Source organism: Malaclemys terrapin, chromosome 1, assembly GCF_027887155.1.
Source record: "Malaclemys terrapin pileata isolate rMalTer1 chromosome 1, rMalTer1.hap1, whole genome shotgun sequence".
NCBI classification, from domain to species: domain Eukaryota; kingdom Metazoa; phylum Chordata; order Testudines; family Emydidae; genus Malaclemys; species Malaclemys terrapin.
This window is the reverse complement of record NC_071505.1, coordinates 1,583,139-1,604,431: the sequence shown is the minus strand read 5'-3', so window position 1 is coordinate 1,604,431 and position 21,293 is coordinate 1,583,139. Positions and strand designations below refer to the sequence as shown.

Here is a 21,293-nt window from a genome sequence, read left to right as displayed (position 1 = left end):
TGACCAGACGTCCCGGTTTTATAGGGGCAGTCCTGATATTCGGGGCTTTTTTTTTTTTTTTTTTTAAACGTAGGTGTCTATTACCCCCACCCGCCATCCCGATTTTTCACACAGGGACTCCTCGTTGTTTTTGCTGATACAGACTAACACGGCTCCACTCTGAAAACTTTCTATCTGCTCACCCTAGCACACAAGCTCTACGCAGCTGGGCTCGCTGGAGTTACAGCAGCAAATAATTTGGCCTAGGACTTGCTTCATCCACCATGGATGGCAGCCACCTCTGGGGTGGGCCAGGGCAGCTGGCTGACAGCTCACAGCAACCCTGCAGAACCGCTTAGGAGGAAGTGAAGGAGACTCTCATCCCCAGCTTCGGGGCAGCACCAGAACCGGGAGGGTCACGCTCTACAGGAGGGTGGGCTGGTGGGGGTGGGGAGCTGGCTAACCAGCACGAGGGGGCAAGACTTTGACCACCTAATGGTGTGAAACCAACCAGTTTACCCCAGGCCCTGCAGTAACCTTCCCCCAGGCGAGTGCTCCCCCCTCGTCTCACACAGCCCTGCTCGCCCCTCCCGTCCCACATTTGGGGGGACGTAGTCAGAGACCGGCCCCACCACATGCATCGGGGGCGGGAGTGATATTTGTTCACAGCTCAGAACCAGGCCTCATTCCAACCTCTGAGCAGCAGCTGGGAGAAGAGAGCGCTGAGACAGACCCCCGCTCCCTCCTTGAGGGAGAACAGCTCTGTCCTAAGCCACATTACCGGCTCCCCAAGAGCCCAGGGAGGCCAGGTGCAAAAAGCCAGCAAGGCCTGGCCTGTCACCCAGCAGAGGAGTTCAGAGCCCAGCCAGCGCAAATGAAAGGATCCCACCCCTCACAGAACCACTGCCCATGTTACGGGGCTCACCCAGGGACCCAGCTGGGAAAAGAACCCAGGAGTCCTGGCTCATCATTCCCCTCAGCCTGCTACGCCTCAGAGCATCACACTCCTCGGCTACCAGACAGCTGGCCCCCCCTTCATCAGCTCGAGCGTGGGGCGCTGGCCCTGTAGCCCTCTTGGGGTCTGCCCTTGCAAGCTCTCTGCGGGGCTGGCAATGCTGGACACGCTTCTGCAGAGGCGCCCGCCCACCCAGAAGCAGGGCCGCCCAGCCCCCGCGAGCCGAGGAGAAAGCCAGTCAGTGTGCGGGGTGCATGGCCCTGCCGGGGCCAGGGACACACGGCCGCGGGAGCGTCAACTCGCACCTGCTGCAAACTACTGTGAACGCCAGCAGTGCCCAACCTCCACTCACAGACAGCGGGCACAGGCTGCCCCCACCACGCAAGGTGTCCCCTCCAAGTACAGCTGCAGGGCCCTTACATCCCTCGGTACAGCCCCCTGCCCCCCGCCCACTGGTCAGGGCCCCTCGCCTGGCCTCCCTGCCCAGGCCCTGCCAGTGCACAGGGGCGAATGGCTCAGGACCCCAACACCTCCAGGGCAGGCCTGGCCAAGGAATCTGCCTCCAACACCAGAGGCCCTGGCTAGGCCTACCCCCACACGGCTCCGGTCCCTCACAGTAGACCCCCCAGGGCAGGGCCGCCTGTCCGGCACCCCCACCACCACTGAGCCTTCGGGCCTGACCTTCCCCCACTGGCACAGGCCCTCCCCACAGAGCGGGCACCACACGCCCCATGGATCCAGCCCAGGAGCCCTATGGTGCACAGCCCCTAGTAGCCTCTCAGTCCATCAGTGTCCCCTCCCCAAACCCTGTCCCCCGGCAGAGCCGAGCTCCATCCCCACGGGCCATGGACTCCTGCCCAGACCACCAACGCCAGGCAGCCCCCTCCAACTGACCCCCCAGCAGGGCTCAGCTCCCCCCCCCCGCCTCTATCCCCTAAACAGGGTCTGCGCGCTCTCCTCGGCTGGGATCCAGGACATGGGGGGGTGGGGGGCTAGGGTTCTCCCCCATTCCGGGGGCAGGCCGAGTGGGATTTCATGGCAGGGACAGCGCAGCTCGTGGCCCAACAGGCTGAGGCAGGAGCCCCGTCGCCCCCAGGGTCCTCGGCCCACCCAGAGGGCGTCAACCCCCCGGCTCGTCCTGCTCCTGGTGCGGCAGCGACAGAGGGGAACGCAGCCGGTTCGGCCCCTTCTCTGGATGGAAGCGTTTGAAATTGGTGTCACGGTGAGGAACGGCCCCCCTCTGCCAGGGGAATTGGACTCTGGGAGCTTGGGCACCAAACCCAGAGTGCCCCCCCCAGCCTAGCCCCCACCGTCATTGCTCTACAACTAGCTACGGAAAGGAAAGGAGCTGGTTACTTACATGGCAGAAAGGTAAAGCTACGGGCGGAGGCATGGGCAGGAAAGAGAGACAAGGTTACAATGTGTTCCAGTGAGATGGGCCCCTCTGCCCGCCCCCCGGCCAGCAGGAAGCCAGCCCCTCCCCACACCGCTGGGCACAGCAGCTGCTGAGATACTGCCGAGCCCAACAGGGCCCCTTGGCACCAGTGCGGCACTACCCGGCCGAACGGGGCCCCTCAGTGGCACCAGCACGGCACTACTCAGCCGAACGGGACCCCTCGGCACCAGCGTGGCACTACCCAGCTGAACGGGGCCCCTCAGTGGCACCAGCACGGCACTACTCAGCCGAACGGGGCCCCTTGGCACCAGCGCGGCACTACTCAGCCGAACGGGGCCCCTTGGCACCAGCGTGGCACTACTCAGCCGAACGGGGCCCCTTGGCACCAGTGTGGCACTACCCGGCCGAACGGGACCCCTCAGCGGCACCAGCAGCACAGCACTGCCAAGCCCAACAGGGCCCCTTGGCACTAGCGTGGCACTACCAAGCCCAATGGGCCCTTGGCACTGCTGCAAAGCACCCGCCACCACGACCAGCAAGCTCCGCTAGCCCGGCTGCCGAACGGGTCCCTATCACCCAGTCACTGGGGGTTCATGAGCCTTTGTCCGTGTGGACCCCACTCACGGGGGGCGCACGCCTCATGCACAAGGTCCACTGGGGCCATGCAAGTGCCCTCCCCTGCCACCACCGGGGGTATACAGTCAGAGCCGCCTACACCACCCCCAGCCCCCTCCTAATCCACGATCCCCGCAGAGAGGGACTGGAAAGAAGGGGATGGCGGGTGGGACCCGCACGGACAGGACATCTCGAAGAACCACAGTCCCTGTTCTATTCAAGTCCGTCCACCTGGATCCCATTACGGTGACCAGCAGACAGGTCGAGGGGAGTCCTAGCACTTGATTCCCACAGCCAGCGCCTAGGGCCACTTGGCTACCTCTGGGAGGAGGCGCCGGAGCTTTTCACAGCCTCCCCCAGTGCCGCAAAGAAATGGGGCGATTTCCTGAATGGCTTTGGCTGAGTGATAAACAGGGGCTCTGCAAACCCGCATGGAGCTTGGTTTGGGGAGGTGTAAGGACACGGACTCACCACTGCTGGTTACTCCGGGAATGAGCTCAGTCCAGCTCCGGAGCGCCTCCGCAGGGGGTGTCTTGCCCGTTGTCCGCTCTCCTCCGCTGTTCCGGGCCTGCGTTGCTCCCCCGCTCGGCGGTGTCGTCTGCAGGAGGCTGCCCTCCGGCAGTGCCCGTTACTTCTGTCTCACCCCCCTGCCGGGGGTCACGGCAGTCCTGGGGCTTGCACCGGCCGCAGGGGCCAATCACAACCCAAAGTCTAGCCCCCCACTTCAGGGGCAAGTTGCAGTCTGTATCGGCCATGCACCTCCATGGCCAGGTGCGGTGCAAGGGGGGGACCCAGGCCCACCTGCTACTCTGGGTCCCGACCCAGAGACCCTCTAGCGGCAGCCTCTCTGCCCTCCTTCTCTCCCCTTGTCTGCCTATCGTCCTGGGCCTCTTCCCCTGGGCCCTTCTTGGCCCTTTCTGGCAGGGTAACAGGCCAGAGCTCCCCCTCTGCTCCCCTGAGCCCTGCTCTCTCTCAGGTGCTATCCCTGGGAGCCAGTCCTCCTCCCTTGCTTGTCAGGGAGACTCCCCTCCGCTCTGCTGGGCAGCTCCTTAGCTGTCTCCTAACAAGCCTCCCCCTAATTAGCTGCGTCTGCCCCACCCCCTGCTGGAGTGAGCCACCTGCGCGACTACAGGCTGGCTGCAGAAAATGGGTTAAAGTAGGCCAGAGAGGCTGCGCGATGGGTAGCCAATCAGAAAGGGCCTGTGGGCAGCCAATCAGGGCCAGGCTGAGCCCTATATAAAGGCTGCAGCACAGAGGCGAGAACAGTCTCCCCCTGACCAGCAAGAGAGGAGGACCCTGGACAGAGCAGTGGGAGCTCTGGGCTGACCCTGCCAGACTGCAGGCCTTGGAACAAGGGCTGAGTGGGGGCTAGGGCCATGGGGAAGTGGCCCAGGGAAGGCGGGCAGTGACGGGGAGTGGAGGAAGGCAGCAAGCGGCTGCCACTCAAGGATCCCTGGGCTGGGGCCCAGAGGAGTGGGCTGGCCTGGGTCCCCCCTTGCACTGCACCTTGCCACGAGGGAGCATGGCCTGTGGACTGCACCTTGTCCCTGAGGGAAGGGACTAGACTTTGGGGTGGCAGGTGGCCATGAAGGCAGTTGCGGACTGATATACCCCTGCAAGGGGGGAGAATGGAGCAGTGGGCACTGCTGGAGGGCAGCGTCCTGAAGAGGACACCGCGGTCCAGAGAGCGACACGTGTCCCGGTAGTGGAGACAACACAGCAGAGCAGACAACAGGCGAGACACCAGCCAGCAGGAGGCGCTCCGAGGCTGGAATGAGCTAATTCCCGGAGCAGCCAGCAGGAGGTGCCGTGGTGGTGAGCCTTGAGCCCGTTACAAGGTCAATCACCCAGTTCCAATGAAAAGTCAGCTGCCTCCTGGGTGAGGTCTCAGCACCACCTTACCCCTGAGAAGGCAGCGTGGGCTGGGACCTAGCTAGCTGCTGCTGCAGGCAATACCCACCGGGAAGGTGTTTTCCCGACTCGGATGGTGGAGAGAGCCTTTGGCTGAGGGCTCAGAGGAGAGGTTCCACAGGGCTCACAAATTGGGGACCAGGCCTGGGCCAGTCCTTTCAGAGAGTCTGAACCAGTGGGCTCGGGGAACGCTGCACGGGCTCGCACTGGATGGTGGGAGGTTGTCAGCAGCAAAGCGGACTCCACGGTGAGGCCGGATAGCTGGAGTTGAAGGATGGAGGGTGAAATCTTGGGAAGGCAGGCGGGGGGGGGGGCGCAGTGGGTCCTGATGGGTGAAACCAGGCTGTCAAGCCCAGATGCAAAAATCTTTGCCACTTTGATCTCGTCGGGGGCCTCCCGTCCTGTGTGTGGATTTCTTGTATGGTTCTCTAGAGCCATCCACGGCTGCAGGGCTCCGCCAGCTTCCACGCCATCGGCTGTACATCGCTGGGTCTGGATGAGGGATTGGCGACAGTCAGCATCTGTACGGACGGGCGCAGCTGTATGGTCTGGTAGCTGATGCCGGCTGGCCCAGTAAGGGGCTATGTATGCGACTGCATCCTGCCTCGTCTTCCTTATGACCCTGGGCATTGGGGGCATGGGGCAGGTTTCCTGGAGGGACCCTGGGCTGGTGCTGTGGGGCAGAAGAGAAGGCGTCTGTTGTTCCTGTTGGGGGCGAGCAGGTCCGAGAACAGAGGAGTCCTTCAGTGACACACGTGTTTGGCTCAGCACTGTCTGCCCAGATTGCGATGTACTCCCGGGGGGAGGACAGCCATGGCATTTTTCCATGCACCGGTCCCTCCTCCCCTGCTGGATGGGTACCCCCGCCTGCCGCGGAGGGGTCGTCCGTCCGCATCTGCACCGTGGTTCCTTTCGGAACTGTAGGAATGTTCTGCAGCCAATGCAACGGCCCCATATTCCAGTCCATTGACATGGGGTCAGGACTCTTTCTGGGCATCTGCAGTCACCCCCCTTGGGAGGGGTGCCTGATTCCCTCTGCAGACTGCCTGGGTTTCGGCTAGCCGTCAGGCCCAGGAGATGAGCGTCCATAGGACGCTCTCAGCCATCCGGGAGAGAGAAGAGGTGACCTCTGGCAAGCGGCGTCACATCTCTGCTTGGTGCCACGTGACTCAACTCTCAGACAGGGTTTTGCTGTCTGATCATGGACATGTTCGTCTGGGCCCGGGCCCCCGTGCGTTCTGTGGGCCGGGCAGGACCGAGGGGCGACCTGCCATTCCATACTCATTCCTAACTCCATTTCTTAGGTCTCTGTTTGGGGAAAGAGGAGCTGCACCGTGGGATGCCCTCACAGCGGGGTGCAGGCGGTACTGGGCTCCAGTGCCAACTCCCAGCTGGTGCCAAACTGTTTGGAGGCCGAAGGGCAGCTGGCTGAAGGGGCTGCAGACCCTTTCTGGGTACCAGCAGTAGGAGTCTCCAGCATGGAGTCCCGACTTAGGGCGCAGGAGGAGTGGGAGCTCAGGGAGGAGAGCCCCTTTTGGGGGCCAGAGAATATCTTGTGGATAAGGGAGAAGCTGTGGATGTGGTATACCTAGACTTTAGTAAGGCATTTGATACAGTCTCGCATGATATTCTTATCGATAAACTAGGCAAATACAATTTAGATGGGGCTACTATAAGGTGGGTGCATAACTGGCTGGATAACCGTACTCAGAGAGTTGTTATTAATGGTTCCCAATCCTGCTGGAAAGGTGTGGGGTAACGAGTGGGGTACCGCAGGGGTCTGTTTTGGGACCGGCTCTGTTCAATATCTTCATCAACGACTTAGATATTGGCATAGAAAGTACGCTTATTAAGTTTGCGGATGATACCAAACTGGGAGGGATTGCAACTGCTTTGGAGGACAGGGTCATAATTCAAAATGATCTGGACAAATTGGAGAAATGGTCTGAGTTAAACAGGATGAAGTTTAACAAAGACAAATGCAAAGTGCTCCACTTAGGAAGGATCAATCAGTTTCACACATACAGAATGGGAAGAGACTGTCTAGGAAGGAGTACGGCAGAAAGGGATCTAGGGGTTATAGTCGACCACAAGCTAAATATGAGTCAACAGTGTGATGCTGTTGCAAAAAAAGCAAACATGATTCTGGGATGTATTAACAGGTGTGTTGTGAGCAAGACATGGGAAGTCATTCTTCCGCTCTACTCTGCGCTGGTTAGGCCTCAGCTGGAGTATTGTGTCCAGTTCTGGGCGCCGCATTTTAAAAAAGATGTGGAGAAACTGGAAAGGGTCCAGAGAAGAGCAACAAGAATGATTAAAGGTCTTGAGAACATGTCCTATGAAAGAAGGCTGAAAGAATTGGGTTTGTTTAGTTTGGAAAAGAGAAGACTGAGAGGGGACATGATAGCAGTTTTCAGGTATCTAAAAGGGTGTCATAAGGAGGAGGGAGAAAACTTGTTCACCTTAGCCTCTAAGGTTAGAACCAGAAGCAATGGGTTTAAACTGCAGCAAGGGAGGTCTAGGTTGGACATTAGGAAAAAGTTGCTAACTGTCAGGGTGGTTAAACACTGGAATAAATTGCCTAGGGAGGTTGTGGAATCTCCATCTCTGGAGATATTTAAGAGTAGGTTAGATAAATGTCTATCAGGGATGGTCTAGACAGTATTTGGTCCTGCCATGCGGGCCGGGGACTGGACTTGATGACCTCTCAAGGTCCCTTCCAGTCCTTGAATCTATGAATCTATGAATCTTTCCCCTCACGGCTCACTCCAGCAGGGAGAGCGTTAGACGAGCGTCCCCGGATGGGCGGGTTCTGTAGGAGAAGGACCAGTAGTCTAGGACACGGCTCCCACCCAAAGGAAACGACCCCGTCGGGGCCCAACATGCAAAGGAGTGAGTTGATCATGCGAAGGGCACGGTGGGACGCCGCGGAGACTGGCTTGGCCGCTCGGTCAGAAGGTGCCTCCAACACCAGGAACAGTCAGGGGAAGGAAATAAAACGAAGACACACGTAAAGGAGCTGGCAGCGGAGTATTTCTCAACCAACCCCCCACTGGCTATTACAGCAGAGCCTCGACTGCCAGCTAACCGGGGAGGGCAGAGATCTCCAAGGGCCAGCAGGCCCGGGGCGGAAGTGACTGGAGGAACCATCCGAGGCTGTAAGTGCCTGACTGCTCGCTTTGAGAGAACAGCGTCTCTCCTTTGCCACCAACTCCCTCCGGCGGGTCACGCCTGTGCAGCTGACCAGCGCACACGATGGCAGGGTGCCACGGGGAGTGGGCAGGTGCCACTGCGCTCCATCTCGCTGCTGTGGAGGGTCCGAGGGGGATGAGGGCCGGCCAGGGCTGCCCTGCCCTCGGGTGGGAGGGGGGATGAGGACAGGGTGCGGGCACAGCCAAAGATCCTGATTTGCGCAGGAGGGGCTAGAAATGGGACCCGCACAGCGTTCCCCCAGCCGCAGGATCGTCCCATGCGAGCGCCAGCAACCCCCCAGGCAGGGAGCCCGGCCCGGCGAGCCTGCAGTCTGCCGGGGAGGGGAGGGAAGAGCGCAGGCGGGTTAACGCCAGGGGAGGGCTGAGCCGGTGCCATCCGCTCTAATCCCCCCAGGCAGGGCAGGGGATGAATTCGAGTCTCAGCCAATGAGCGAGGAATGGAAAGATAGACAGGTCAGCCAGCCAACCAGCATGGCTACCTCCACTACAGCACAAGCCCCGCCTCACCCAAGCACAAAATTATCCTCTGCAGCACTAGGGAGTATCGGCAAACGTGCCGATGCCGAGCTCCGGGCAGAGGCATCCTGGTACCTCCCTGCTGGGAGGGGCCCAGGGAGACGGGCCCAGCTGCCCTGAGGTGTAACCCCCACCCCCACCCCGAAGGCTGAAAGCTGCTGGTTACTTAGGGACGCTCCGATGGCACCAGCGTGCCCGGGTCGTCTGGTGTGACAGACCGTGCCCTGAAGGACCCGAGTGGATTCTCTACCCTGCTCCGTCAGAGCACTAGCCTCTCCGCACGCTGGGCTCGAGGGCTAGTCTGGGCCAGCCCGTCTCCCCGGCCCCAACACACCGGTCGCAGCCATGCTCTCAGGCCTGTCGTTACGAGCCTGCGTTACCGAAGGGAGAACGCGGGAGAGGAAAATGGAGCTCTCTACTTAGAGAGAGCCTGGAAAGCCAAAGGGAAAACCCCATAATCAAATGGCCACGTGCCAGCCAGGCTGAGCGCACGTCTGAGAAGCCGCCGCGTTCGCTGACAGGCCTGTCTCCTGAACAGACATTTTTCAGCCTTCTGCCTAGGACTCTGCCTACGTCTGACGATACCTCCAACAAAACGATCAGTGTCTGTTCTGGCAACGGGACACTGCTCCCCACAGCCCCCGCCTGGATGCTAGACTGGACTCACACCCAGACCCCCAGCCTTGGGTCCCTCTGCTGCTCCCCCACTCCCAGCTGTGCCCAGGCAGGCTTTACCAACTAAACGCTCCCCCTGCCTGGAACGAACCAAAGGCCGCAGCCTTCCCACAGGCCAACAGATGAAAGACGCTGGCGTCTCCACCCCCCACCCCGCATCTCCCGGATACGCTGCCTGATTCGCCCCCCATGCCCCAGGAGTGCTCAGCGCGGGGCCGAGATCATACGGCTGGCCCCACAGGCCCATCGCTTTGGCTGAACAAAGTCAGGGTAAAACATCGGGTCTCTATTGGGGCTCGCTCCGTGCTGCCTGACCTGGGAGCCGTCTGTTGGCAGCATGTTAACCGGGGCAGACTGGCACGTGACCACACGCAGCCTCTGGGCCAGAAATGGCCTCCAGAATTCTCCGAGCCTGAGCACCCAGGCGCTGCCCTCAGAGGCCGGGCACAAGACAGAGCTCTGCATGCCGGGAACCGCAGGCTGCACCCTCTGTATGCAGGGTGGATGGCCACAGGCTCTGGCAAGTGGCTCTCACCCACCAAAGCCATCTGGTCTATTTAGTCTGTAAACTCTTTGGGACAGACTCTCTGCTACCCCATGTTCGTACAGCGCCTAGCGCAAGGGGCCCTGATCTCGGCTGGTCCTTAGGCACTATTGGAATAAACACAAGTAACAACAGCAGGCAGGTGATGCCGTGACGGCTCCAAGTGTCCTAGCTACAATACACAGTCCCTTGGGCAGGGGGCTGCTAACCCAACCCCTCGGGGTCCCACCGGTGCTCAGAGAGAGACCACACCCCGGGGCAGACGCAGGAGCAGAGAGCCAAAGCAGCGCCCTGCTGTGAAGGGGAGAACCAGGAAGGCGGCAGCCAGGTGAGCATTTGGGATCCGCTCCCTTGCAGACAGTGCAGGGGGCTGTCAGACGCGCACCGCCCAGCGACAGTCCCCGGCACTGCATGGGAACGGCTGTTCGCCCAGCCCCAGGAGGGGCCAGACCTGGCCTTTTGAGGTGTCTAGGGGTCAGCGACGTGTGGAGAAGCGAAGCTCGCTCTCGCTCTGGTAACACCTCCTCTTGGCCAGCAGGACACTGCCACCAGCTCTGGCCTGTCAGAACAGACCCCAGCGCGGAGTCAGCCGCGGCCAGCACAGTGGGGACAGGGTCCTGGAGACTGGCAGCACCAGGGTCACGCCCAGCTAGCGAGGGCTGGGCAGGTCAGCACGGGCATGGGGTGGCAGGGACAGCCCTGCAGTGACTGGCTGCCATCCCTGAGTTGTGTCACCCGGAGGGGCTCGGTGCTGGAATACCGGACGTGCAGCGCTCTGCATTGGTCGCTGGCTGTCCCCCATGCCGGCCCCCAGCGCAGAGAAGGAATCTGTGGTCAGGCTTGGAGTCCTCAGCTCCCCGGGCCTCATGGAGCGAGGCTGCAGGCCCCTTCTCCACCCAGACTAGCTGCATTCCCAGCGCACCACGTGGAGCGAAGCGGGGGGGCGGTTCTCCGAGGAGGGTCCCTGCCTGCCCCAGTGACAATAGTGCTGCCCACCCAGAGCGGGGAGCGGGCACAGGGAGCTCCACAGATCCACCCTGGCCCTCCCCATCCCCAGAGAAATCCTCTGCTGCCCCCCAAAGGGGAGGAGAACATTTGGGATTTCCAGCAGGGAACCCGGCTCCAGGCAGCTGTTCAACCACCGGACCCATCCTTTCCACTCTGCCTGTATCCTCCTGGGGTCTCTTGTCTCACAGGGAGATGCTGAGCTCCTTGGGGCGAGGAGCACCCTCCTGTTGTGTGTTTGTACAGCACCCAACAGCCAGGGAGCCGGCCCACGAGTAGGGCGCCTCGGCGCTACCACAGTGCACCCAATGCCAGACTGTCACAGCAGTGAGAGCAGGGGCAGGAGAGGGTGGGAAGAGAAGGATCCCAGTCGACACATGGTGAAGGGGGCAGGGGGGGCAGGAACTTGTGGGATGGTCGCTGCTGCTGGCTGCCTGTGGGGCTGCAGGGTCAGAGGAGGGCCCCTGCCTGCACCAAGCCCCCCAGGCAGTCAGGAAATGCGGAGACGCCCCCCAGGAGCTCAGAGCCCAGCAACCCCCTGCTGGGTAACGAGACGCTGCCAAGCAGCGGGCAGAGCCGGTGGGGCTGGGAAATAGCAGGGCACTTACGAGTGGAGGCCGTGGACGCCGCCTTCGATCTGGGCCGACATGGTCCTCTTCTCGAACTTCAGCTCGCCGGAGTACATCATGGAGCTGGCAAGCAGAGACAGCGTGGCTAGGGGTGAGGCAGAGACCCCCCCGACCGGCCCTGGGGCACGCGGGGGAAAGGACAGAGCGCGCACGAGAGCCAACACACCAGAGCGCGGCAGCGGTTGCCAGAGCAACCCAGCAGGCCCCATGCCAGCACCCCGCCAGGGTAACCGGCCCACCCAGGCTGCGCCATCCCCACCACAGCAACCCCACACAGGTGCCACGACAATGCTGCCCAGCTGCGTCAGCCCCACCACGGTGCCCCGGCCCGGCCCCAGGCAGCAACTGGGACACGTCACAAGGATCTAACCCCACCCAGAGCCCCGGGACTCAGTGACGTAACTGCCCACCTAACGGGGCCCCAGAGCAGCGCCCACGGGGCCCAGGGCCCGATCAGCCGCCCCATGGCCTCTCCCGTCCTCTGGCGCCACGGCCGCTGTCCGTGTGAGAGATCCCCCCAGACCGCGCTGAGGGTGAGCTCGGGTGGGAAGCTCTACTGCTTCCCCATAGCCTGGCCCGGCTCGGCTCCCCACCCCTCAGATGCCATCTGTCCCCACCCTCCCGGGGAGGGGAGAGCCCAGGATCTTGCTGGGGTGGGGCAGGCCTGGGCTGATTTCCCCAGGCAGGCCCCTCCCAGGACAGCCGCGCCCCGGCCCCCGCGCCCCTCACCGGAGGATGGAGAGGCTCCTGGCCCCGATGTCCTGGCAGCCGTGCTGAATGCCCGCGATCAGGTATGGGACGAACTTCTGGATGGAGCCCTTGTCCTGGATGGAGCCGGAGACGCCCTGCGCCACCTTCACCTTATCCCCTTCGCTGTGGGGGGAGAACCCGGCGGCTGTTACGGGGGGGCCCTGCTCCTGCCCCTACCCCGCCCCGCTCCCCCGGGGCCTCACGCCAAGCTGCGCCCAGCGTCTGCCTGGCAGGCTCCCGCCCCCCAGCCCAGGCTGGGCACAGGGGTCCCTGCCCCACACCTGAAGTATCGCTTCTGACTGCTGATGTTCTTCTCCATGGCGTCGAGCGAGCCCATCCCCCGATACTTCTTCAGCCTCACGCCGTCCGAGAAGAAATACTCGCCCGGAGCCTCCGTGGTGGCCGCCAGCAGAGAGCCCATCATCACTGCCCGGGCGCCGGGGAGAGGCAGAGAACGGGGGACGTTAGCTCCACGACCGCGGCCCCCGGGGCCCCCGTCCCGCCTGGCTCAGGCAGCAGCGCGTCTGCCGGGCTCTGAGCCCCCACAGCAATCGCCATGTCAGGGCTGAACGTGGGCGTCTGGGGGCGCAGGGGATGCCACGTATTGGGCGTCTGCTGAATGCTCTGGGGCCAGCACCCCCAGCACGGAGGGAATTCACCTGTGGAATCCACCACTACCATCTCATGCACCCAGCCATGGCACCCCGGAGCCAGCACCGACCGGGAGGCGAGACCACCCCCTGCTGAGCCCCCGCCCCACTCCCTGCAGTACAGCGCCCCCTAGTGCCACCCCAGGCATCGAGGCCAGCACTGACTGCGAGCGGAGAGCGCCCCTGGCGGATCCCTGTGTGACGTTACTGACAAACTGTGACCTTATAGATCCTTGTTGCAACCACTGTTCTATATTTGCAGCAACTGTTGGACAAAGGTTGTCGTGTGAGGTGTCTATGGAAAGGTTATGATTGGCTGGTTATGATTATGCTGTCTGTAGGGGTGTTTCCTTTTGTAGTTGAAGTTATGAATATGGGCTATGTACTTGTCTCTCAATGAGTTTTGATTCTAAGTAGCCGCAGTGAAGCATTTGGGCAGCTTCTTGAGAAGGGACTATTTGCAGTAACTGCCCAATCAAGAAACACTTAACTGACAACGAACTTTGGGAGACGCCAATCCACATCTGAGCTTTCCTAGGAACGTTCAAACTAACATGTAAAGGATGGCATCAGCCTGCAAACTGAGTCATGCATGGACATGTGATTTGCCCATGTGACTGCAGACTCCATCTTGCTGCTGTGATTTTCCACAATAAGAACAAAGGGGTCCTTTCACATGGCAGAGGATATAAACGGCCCTGGAACCCCCTCCATCTTGTCTTCAATCCCGCTTCTCACCTCTGGAGGAACCTTGCTACAAACTGAAGCTCTGAACAAAGGACTGAGGACCCATCCCAGCTGGGGATGTTCCAGAGACTTGATTTGAACCTGCAGTTTATTCTATCGCTGCTACAAGCCTGAACTAAGAACTTGGCCATTACTGTATGTCATTGATTCCATTTAACCAATTCTAACTCTCTTCTCTATCTTCTTCCTTTTATGAATAAACCTTTAGGTTTTAGATCCTAAAGGATTGGCAACAGTGTGATTTGTGGGTAAGATCTGATTCATATATTGATCTGGGTCTGGGGCTTGGTCCTTTGGGATCGGGAGAACCGTTTTTCTTTTACTGGGGTATTGGTTTTCATAACCATTCATCCCCATAACGAGTGGCACCGGTGTTGATACTGGGAAGTGGAATGTCTAAGGGAATTGCTTGTGTGACTCGTGGTTAGTCAGTAGAGTGAGACCAAAGTCCTCTCTGTCCAGCTGGTTTGGTGCTTTAGCAGTGAAAACCCCCCAGCCCTGGGCTGTGACTGCCCTGCTCCCAGCAATTGGTCCTTGTGACGTTATTGACATGAACTGGGACCGTATAGATCATTGTTGCAACCAAGGTCCTGTAGTGGCACCCAAATCTTGTATAAAGGGGGTCAAATGGGGTGTCTAGGACAAGGTTATGGTTTACTGGTTATGATTATGCTGTCTATATGTGTGTATCAGTTTTGTAGTTGAAGTTATGAATATTGGCTCTATACTGTCTGTATGGCAAACTTATGCTATGCTTCTGGGTGACATCCCAGACAAGCTGAGATGAGCTCTGCCTAGCCTGCTTGATGGCCCATTAAGGACCATCAGCTATACAATGGACCCATTGAGAGAAGGCAGATACGCCTTGTAACTCAGCAAAGTATGCAGGGACTGGCCCATGTGACTCCAGACTCCATTTTGCTGTAAATTTCCACAGTAAGAACAAAGAGGTGTTCTTACACCTGGAAAAGACTATATAAGGCTGATGCCTCATCTCCATCTTGTCTTCAATCCTGCTTCATACCTCTGGAGGAACTTTGCTACAAGCTGAAGCTCTGAACAAAGGACTGAGGACCCATCCCAGCGGGGGATGTTCCAGAGACTTGATTTGAACCTGCAGTTTATTCCATCGCTGCTGCAAGCCTGAACCAAGAACTTTGCCATTACTGTATGTAATTGATTCCATTTAACCAATCCTAACTCTCATCTCTATCTTTTTCCTTTTACGAATAAACCTTTAGATTTTAGATTCTAAAGGATTGGCAGCAGCGTGATTTGTGGGTAATACCTGATTTGTATATTGACCTGGGTCTGGGGCTTGGTCCTTTGGGATCAGGAGAACCTTTTTTCTTTTACTGGGGTATTGGTTTTCATAACCATTTGTCCCCATAACGAGTGGCACTGGTGGGAGTACTGGGAAACTGGAGTGTCTAAGGAGATTGCTTGTGAGACTTGCGGTTAGCCAGTGGGGTGAGACCGAAGTCCTCCTAGTCTGGCTGGTTTGGTTTGCCTTAGAGGTGGAAAAAACCCCAGCCTTGGGCTGTAACTGCCCTATTTGAGCAATTTGTCCTGAGTTGGCACTCTCAGTTGGGTTCCGCCAGAACCACATTGTCACAGTGGCGTAGTCGTGCTTGGATCCACAGAACCAGGTCAATTAAGCTTTGGGTCAGAACCCCACGCTATCCAAATTTGAATTTTGGGATTGAGAGTTTTGTTGGTTAAAGAGCTGCTGCAATGGCTGAGCAAAGAGCATATGAGGGACTTGGCAAAAAAGCCCTGGAAAATTTGTGTTCAGAAAAGAGGATAAGCTTTAGAAAGAAAGCTACAAAGGAAGAACTGAGAAATCTGTTAATAGCCAGTGATCAGGGGGCAAGAGCACAGCCCTTACCTGAGGCTGCAGAAGATGCAGAAAAAATTAGGATGCAAAGGGTGACAAGTAAACTGCAATTTGAGCATGAACAGAAGCTAGCAGATCTTCGATTGCTGGAGAAGCAAAAAATAGCAGAATTAGAGAAGGAGGCTGCTGAGAGAGAGAAAGAGGCTGCTGAGAGAGAAGAGAGAGCTCGTAAGGGGCGTCTAGAGCTGCTCGTTGCTGAACAGGAGACGGCCAGACTTCAGCTCCAAGTAATGGAAGAGCGGAGAAAGTCATCCCCACCTGGTACTCCACTCCCCCCCCGCTATGAGAAAAACTGGGAAAGGATGTGTCCCATTTACAACGATACTGAGGATATAGAGGAGTTTTTGTCTACCTTTGAACGCCTCTGCAATCTGTACCAGATCCCTGAGGGTCAGCGAATGCCTGTCCTGCTGACCAGACTGACTGGAAAAGCCAGGGAGGTGTTTAATGACTTGGGGGAACAAGAAGCCTTGGATTATGGGCAGTTTAAAGATTCTGTGTTAAGGAGATTCAAGGTTACTCCTGAATTTTACAGAGTTAAGTTTAGAGAGTTTAAAATGTCTAAGGATTGTACTTTTGTAGAATGTGCTCATAAGCTGATGGGTTTTGTTAAAAAGTGGGTTATGGGAGCCAAGGTGCATGGGAGTTTTGAAAAACTGCTGGATTTAATAACTTTGGAACAGTTCTTAGATATTGTGCCTGACAATGTGAGAGCAGCTGTGTGTGACAGGGACCCTGAGTCAGTCCTACGGGCAGCAGAGATTGCGGATGCCCATACCCAAAACAGGGCTCGAGAAGGGTGTAAAACCCCGGGGAAAAGTAATCACCATTCTCCCCAGTTCAAGAGGAGGGAAGGATTTAAAAATAAACCTGACTCTTCTAAAGGAGTTCAAGGGGGCCTGGAGGGTAGGAACTCACATCCCAGGACGGAACAGGTTACATGCTATCACTGTGGTATCCTGGGCCACATGAGACCAGACTGCCCGACACTGAAGGGCAGCCCAAAACCAGCAACCCCAAATGCCATGGCCAATGCTAACCCTGTTGTTGTAAACTCACAGGCAAGCCACACAGAGCCCAGCATTGGTGCCCTGTGTGCAAATGCTGTTTCTGTTGTCTCTGAAGAATTTGACCTTAAAACTCACATTAAAGCTAAATATGGGGGAAATAACGCAGAGTTTATTAGCAGTGCAGAAGTGAATGGAGTCCGGTGTATGGCATGGAGGGACACCGCAGCAGATATTACTCTGGTTAAAGCAAGTCTTGTCAGGAAGGAAGATTATTTGCCAGGGGAAGATGTAACTGTTGTAGCCTTATCTAAGTATTTTGTCAGGGTGCCTTTGGCTAAAATCCACCTGAAATGGAAGGGTTTGGAGGGCACCATGGTTGTGGGAGTAAAAGACATAATCCCTAAGGATATTATGATTGGAAATGATATTAAAGCTATGGTCAGTCAAGTTAATACAAACCAAGCACAAGAGAGGATTGATCTTAAGGTTGTGCCTATGGAGGGTTTCTCCAAAAGTTTGTCCTTGGAAAGTTGCTGTTTGGCTGTGAATGAAGTTTCTGAATGTCCATCTAATGTCTCAGAAGTAAATCTGGAATTAGATCAAGCGAAGGGAGAGGAGAACAAGGAGATTTTGGATGAGTCTAGGCAGTCTTGTGAACTGATGGCTTTATCTAGTCAGCAGTTTGGGAAGGCAAGGAGAGTGGAAGATGAGTGTCCCTGTACCTTATCTGTTTCCTGTGCGAAGAATAGTGACAGTGAAGGAAATGTGCCTGTGTCTGTCAGGGGTATTGACTTGCCTATGGAGGAAGCTACCCCAGTCTCCAAGCAGTTGTCTGTGAACAGCCCGGTTTGCTGGGACAAGGGAAATGAAATCCCAAACTATATGTCTAGTAAAGAAAAATGCGTCTCCAACTCTTTTTTGTCTGTGGAGCAGACAGAAAGTGCCTTTCGGCCTGTGATGGTTGAGAGTAATTTAGCTGTCTCAGAGTTGATTCTGGATTCAACTAAAGCCCAGGAAGGGAATGGTCCTAAGTTTGCATCTGCTGGGGAGAATGGCACCGTAACTAGGTTGCATCCAGTTAGTGTCTTAGCAAAATCCCAGAGACCAGACAATTCTGGTGCTTGTATTTTGCCTGTTGCTCATGTGTGGGTGGAGAAGGGTGTAACAACTCTGTCTGATCAGGGTGATACCCTAGCCAGGGCACAAGAAGAGCGGAAAGGTAATTTGGTTGTGGTACCTACGGACAGTTTAATAACTTGTAGCAAAAAGGAAAACATTCCTAAGCTTGTGTGTGGCAAAGAGAAGGGAAATATTTCTAACCTTTTACCTAGGAAGTCTATGGGTTCGCCTGAAAGGGAATTGTGTAGAGATCTGCCTGATGGGCCAAAGGTGATCCTGGATGTAAGTAAGACCCAGACAGAGTCTGTCGTGGCTCAGGAAAGTGTTCCTTTAGAGCAAGCCCTAGGTGAAGAGGGTAAGGGCAGAATTTCTGTGAGGGGTGATTCGCTGCTTAGAAAAGCTCCTGGAGAAAGGAATCCTCATGGTACTCGGTGCAAGCAGTTCCCTGCAACTGAAGGGTGTGAGAGTAATTTAATCAAGGAAGTTTCAGTTCCTAGCAGCCAGAAATTGTCTGTTGTGAATGGATCCACTGACTTTCCTTTTAAAAGATCCAGTGTGGGTAGCTTTGAGAAGGTCTCAGAGGAAGTAAAAGTTGTTAAGGAATTGAGGCAGCCCTATAACCAAGTGGCTGTGTGGGGCCAACTTGTTGGGGAGACAATGGTGTTGGAACAGGAATGTCTCCTTTCTGATTCTTTAAACGAGCAGTTTGTGCTTCAGGGTTTGAGGACAGATTTGGTTACTGGTGTTTCAAAGCAGAGCAGTTTTATGGCTGAAGGCTTGAGGATGCGGGGGAGAGCAAGCAAACTCTCACCCGCAGACTCTTTGGATTTGTGTGGTATCTCTTTAAGGCAGAGTCCAGCCTTGGAAATTATAGCAATTAAGGATATGAAAACTGGTGGACTGGCTCTGGTCTGGGGTAGTGCAAATTATTTGCCTGGCTGGGAAAGGAAGGACTTGCTAATAGCTGTTAGCACAGAGGGCCCACCCCATCAGCCAGTGAATTCTGTTAAGCAAGAGAAATCAGGGTTTGATACTGCAGGACAAGGAGGAAAGAGAAACTGAATTTTGCAAAGGGAAGCCACAGGTTAACCCTAAAATGCCCAAACTCCAATGGTATTGAGCCAAAGGGGTGGCATGACAACCATGATTGCAGATGGACACTTGCAATGAACTTGTTGTTATTGCTTAAGTTTGTAATGAATGTGTTGCTATTGCCACAAACTGTAAAAATGTACAATGTGCCTAATCTTTTGGAGAATCCCTTGAACATGTTAAAAGGAATACATGAGAACACACGTTATGTTAAAAGGCCTTGTTACACTGGGGTTTCACAGGTAGTGCCTATAAACAATAGGGGAACTTTTCACAGGGGAAAAGACATTCCAGACCTAATGTGCTGTATGAAAAGGAAGACTGAGGCACACTACCATAGTGCTTTCATGGCTAAATGCCAAGATTCCTGTACTATGAAGAACATTAATATCTGCATTTATTCGATGTTAATGGGGTTCCAAACATTTGCCCGAGCTGGTATGGATAAAGTAGCTGTTTTCTTTAGCTCTTGACAAGATCACATGGCACATACAGGAACCATGCTGCCAGAGCAGATCCAATCCACTATTGTTCTAACTAAGTTTTACCTTGAGGTTGTAAAGAGGTTCAATCATGTGGTTGAACATGATTTTAATAAACCATTTCTGTTATACACTGGTACGGCTTCTACCCCAATACTAGCTGTAGTGAGACAGAACCCAGGATGGGGAGCTCTTGGGATGCAGTCAGTGATGTTTGTGTCATCCCTTCCTGCATCAATTTTGCGTTGGGGGTGTGACGTTATTGACATGAACTGGGACCGTATAGATCATTGTTGCAACCAAGGTCCTGTAGTGGCACCCAAATCTGGTATAAAGGGGGTCAAATGGGGTGTCTAGGACAAGGTTATGGTTTACTGGTTATGATTATGCTGTCTATATGTGTGTATCAGTTTTGTAGTTGAAGTTATGAATATTGGCTCTATACTGTCTGTATGGCAAACTTATGCTATGCTTCTGGGTGACATCCCAGACAAGCTGAGATGAGCTCTGCCTAGCCTGCTTGATGGCCCATTAAGGACCATCAGCTATACAATGGACCCATTGAGAGAAGGCAGATACGCCTTGTAACTCAGCAAAGTATGCAGGGACTGGCCCATGTGACTCCAGACTCCATTTTGCTGTACATTTCCACAGTAAGAACAAAGAGGTGTTCTTACACCTGGAAAAGACTATATAAGGCTGATGCCTCATCTCCATCTTGTCTTCAATCCTGCTTCATACCTCTGGAGGAACTTTGCTACAAGCTGAAGCTCTGAACAAAGGACTGAGGACCCATCCCAGCGGGGGATGTTCCAGAGACTTGATTTGAACCTGCAGTTTATTCCATCGCTGCTGCAAGCCTGAACCAAGAACTTTGCCATTACTGTATGTAATTGATTCCATTTAACCAATCCTAACTCTCATCTCTATCTTTTTCCTTTTACGAATAAACCTTTAGATTTTAGATTCTAAAGGATTGGCAGCAGCGTGATTTGTGGGTAATACCTGATTTGTATATTGACCTGGGTCTGGGGCTTGGTCCTTTGGGATCAGGAGAACCTTTTTTCTTTTACTGGGGTATTGGTTTTCATAACCATTTGTCCCCATAACGAGTGGCACTGGTGGGAGTACTGGGAAACTGGAGTGTCTAAGGAGATTGCTTGTGAGACTTGCGGTTAGCCAGTGGGGTGAGACCGAAGTCCTCCTAGTCTGGCTGGTTTGGTTTGCCTTAGAGGTGGAAAAAACCCCAGCCTTGGGCTGTAACTGCCCTATTTGAGCAATTTGTCCTGAGTTGGCACTCTCAGTTGGGTTCCGCCAGAACCACATTGTCACAGTCCTGAACTGGTCCTCTCAGAAGTGTCCCAGCAAAGGCAGCATCGTTACACCCTGCAGTGCGGGGTGGATGCACTGGAGAAAGGCAGCCTGGCCCCACGGCGACAGTCTCACTCACCCGTAGAGGCTCCTAGAGACAGCGCCTTCACCACATGCCCCACGGTCTGGATGCCGCCATCAGCGATCACGGGCACGCCGAACCTGCGGGCGTACTCCGCCACCTTGTACACCGCCGTGCCCTGGGGCCTGCCGCACGCCATCACTGCAGCCAGAGATAGGAGTGTCAGCGCCAGGGCGGGCGTGCGGGGGCAACAGGTGGGCCACTGACACGCTGGGCACCGCATGGGGCTGGGTTCCTCTGCCAGCTGCAGGCATCAGCCGTGCCGACAAAGGCCCAGAGCCGAGCGCACAGGAGCAAGCCGTTCCCTGCAGCGCCAGCCTGGCCTGAGCAGGGGCCCGGAGGCCTCCAGCTGTGGGGGAGTGGATGGTGGGGTGGATCAGCCCCCACATAACTTCAGCTACGCCTCTGCCCGGCGGGACACTGGCCCGGGCCCTTCCTGCCCCGCCGGGGGCTGCTCACCCCCATGGGGGCTCCCCGCGATGCCCGGAGCATGCCCCTACCTTCCTGTGTGATGCAGATGGAGCCGCAGCCCATGCCCACGCGCAGGCCGTCCACTCCCGCGTCAATCAGGTTCTTGGCCTGCGCCGCTGTCACCACTGTGGATCCAATAGGAGAGAAAAGCAAAGGCAGCCATGAAATACCTGGTCACCGGGCGC

At 56.4% G+C, this 21,293-nt stretch overlaps 1 protein-coding gene across 5 annotated transcripts in view; it reads right to left on the bottom strand.

Moving 5' to 3' along the window:
• Positions 1–21,293, bottom strand: part of IMPDH1 (inosine monophosphate dehydrogenase 1) — a 50,086-nt gene that overhangs the window by 1,794 nt on the left and 26,999 nt on the right. For 3 of the 5 annotated variants that reach the window (XM_054037157.1, XM_054037331.1, XM_054037412.1), the window contains exons 10-15: positions 21,138–21,244; positions 20,635–20,778; positions 12,469–12,613; positions 12,167–12,310; positions 11,417–11,500; positions 2,295–2,311 (exon numbers count right to left, since the gene is read on the bottom strand). In XM_054037157.1, coding sequence (XP_053893132.1) covers positions 2,295–2,311; positions 11,417–11,500; positions 12,167–12,310; positions 12,469–12,613; positions 20,635–20,778; positions 21,138–21,244 — 641 coding nt within the window. The remainder of the gene's footprint in view (positions 1–2,294; positions 2,312–11,416; positions 11,501–12,166; positions 12,311–12,468; positions 12,614–20,634; positions 20,779–21,137; positions 21,245–21,293) is intronic. The other 2 variants (XM_054037246.1, XM_054037491.1) reach the window with 2 other exon arrangements.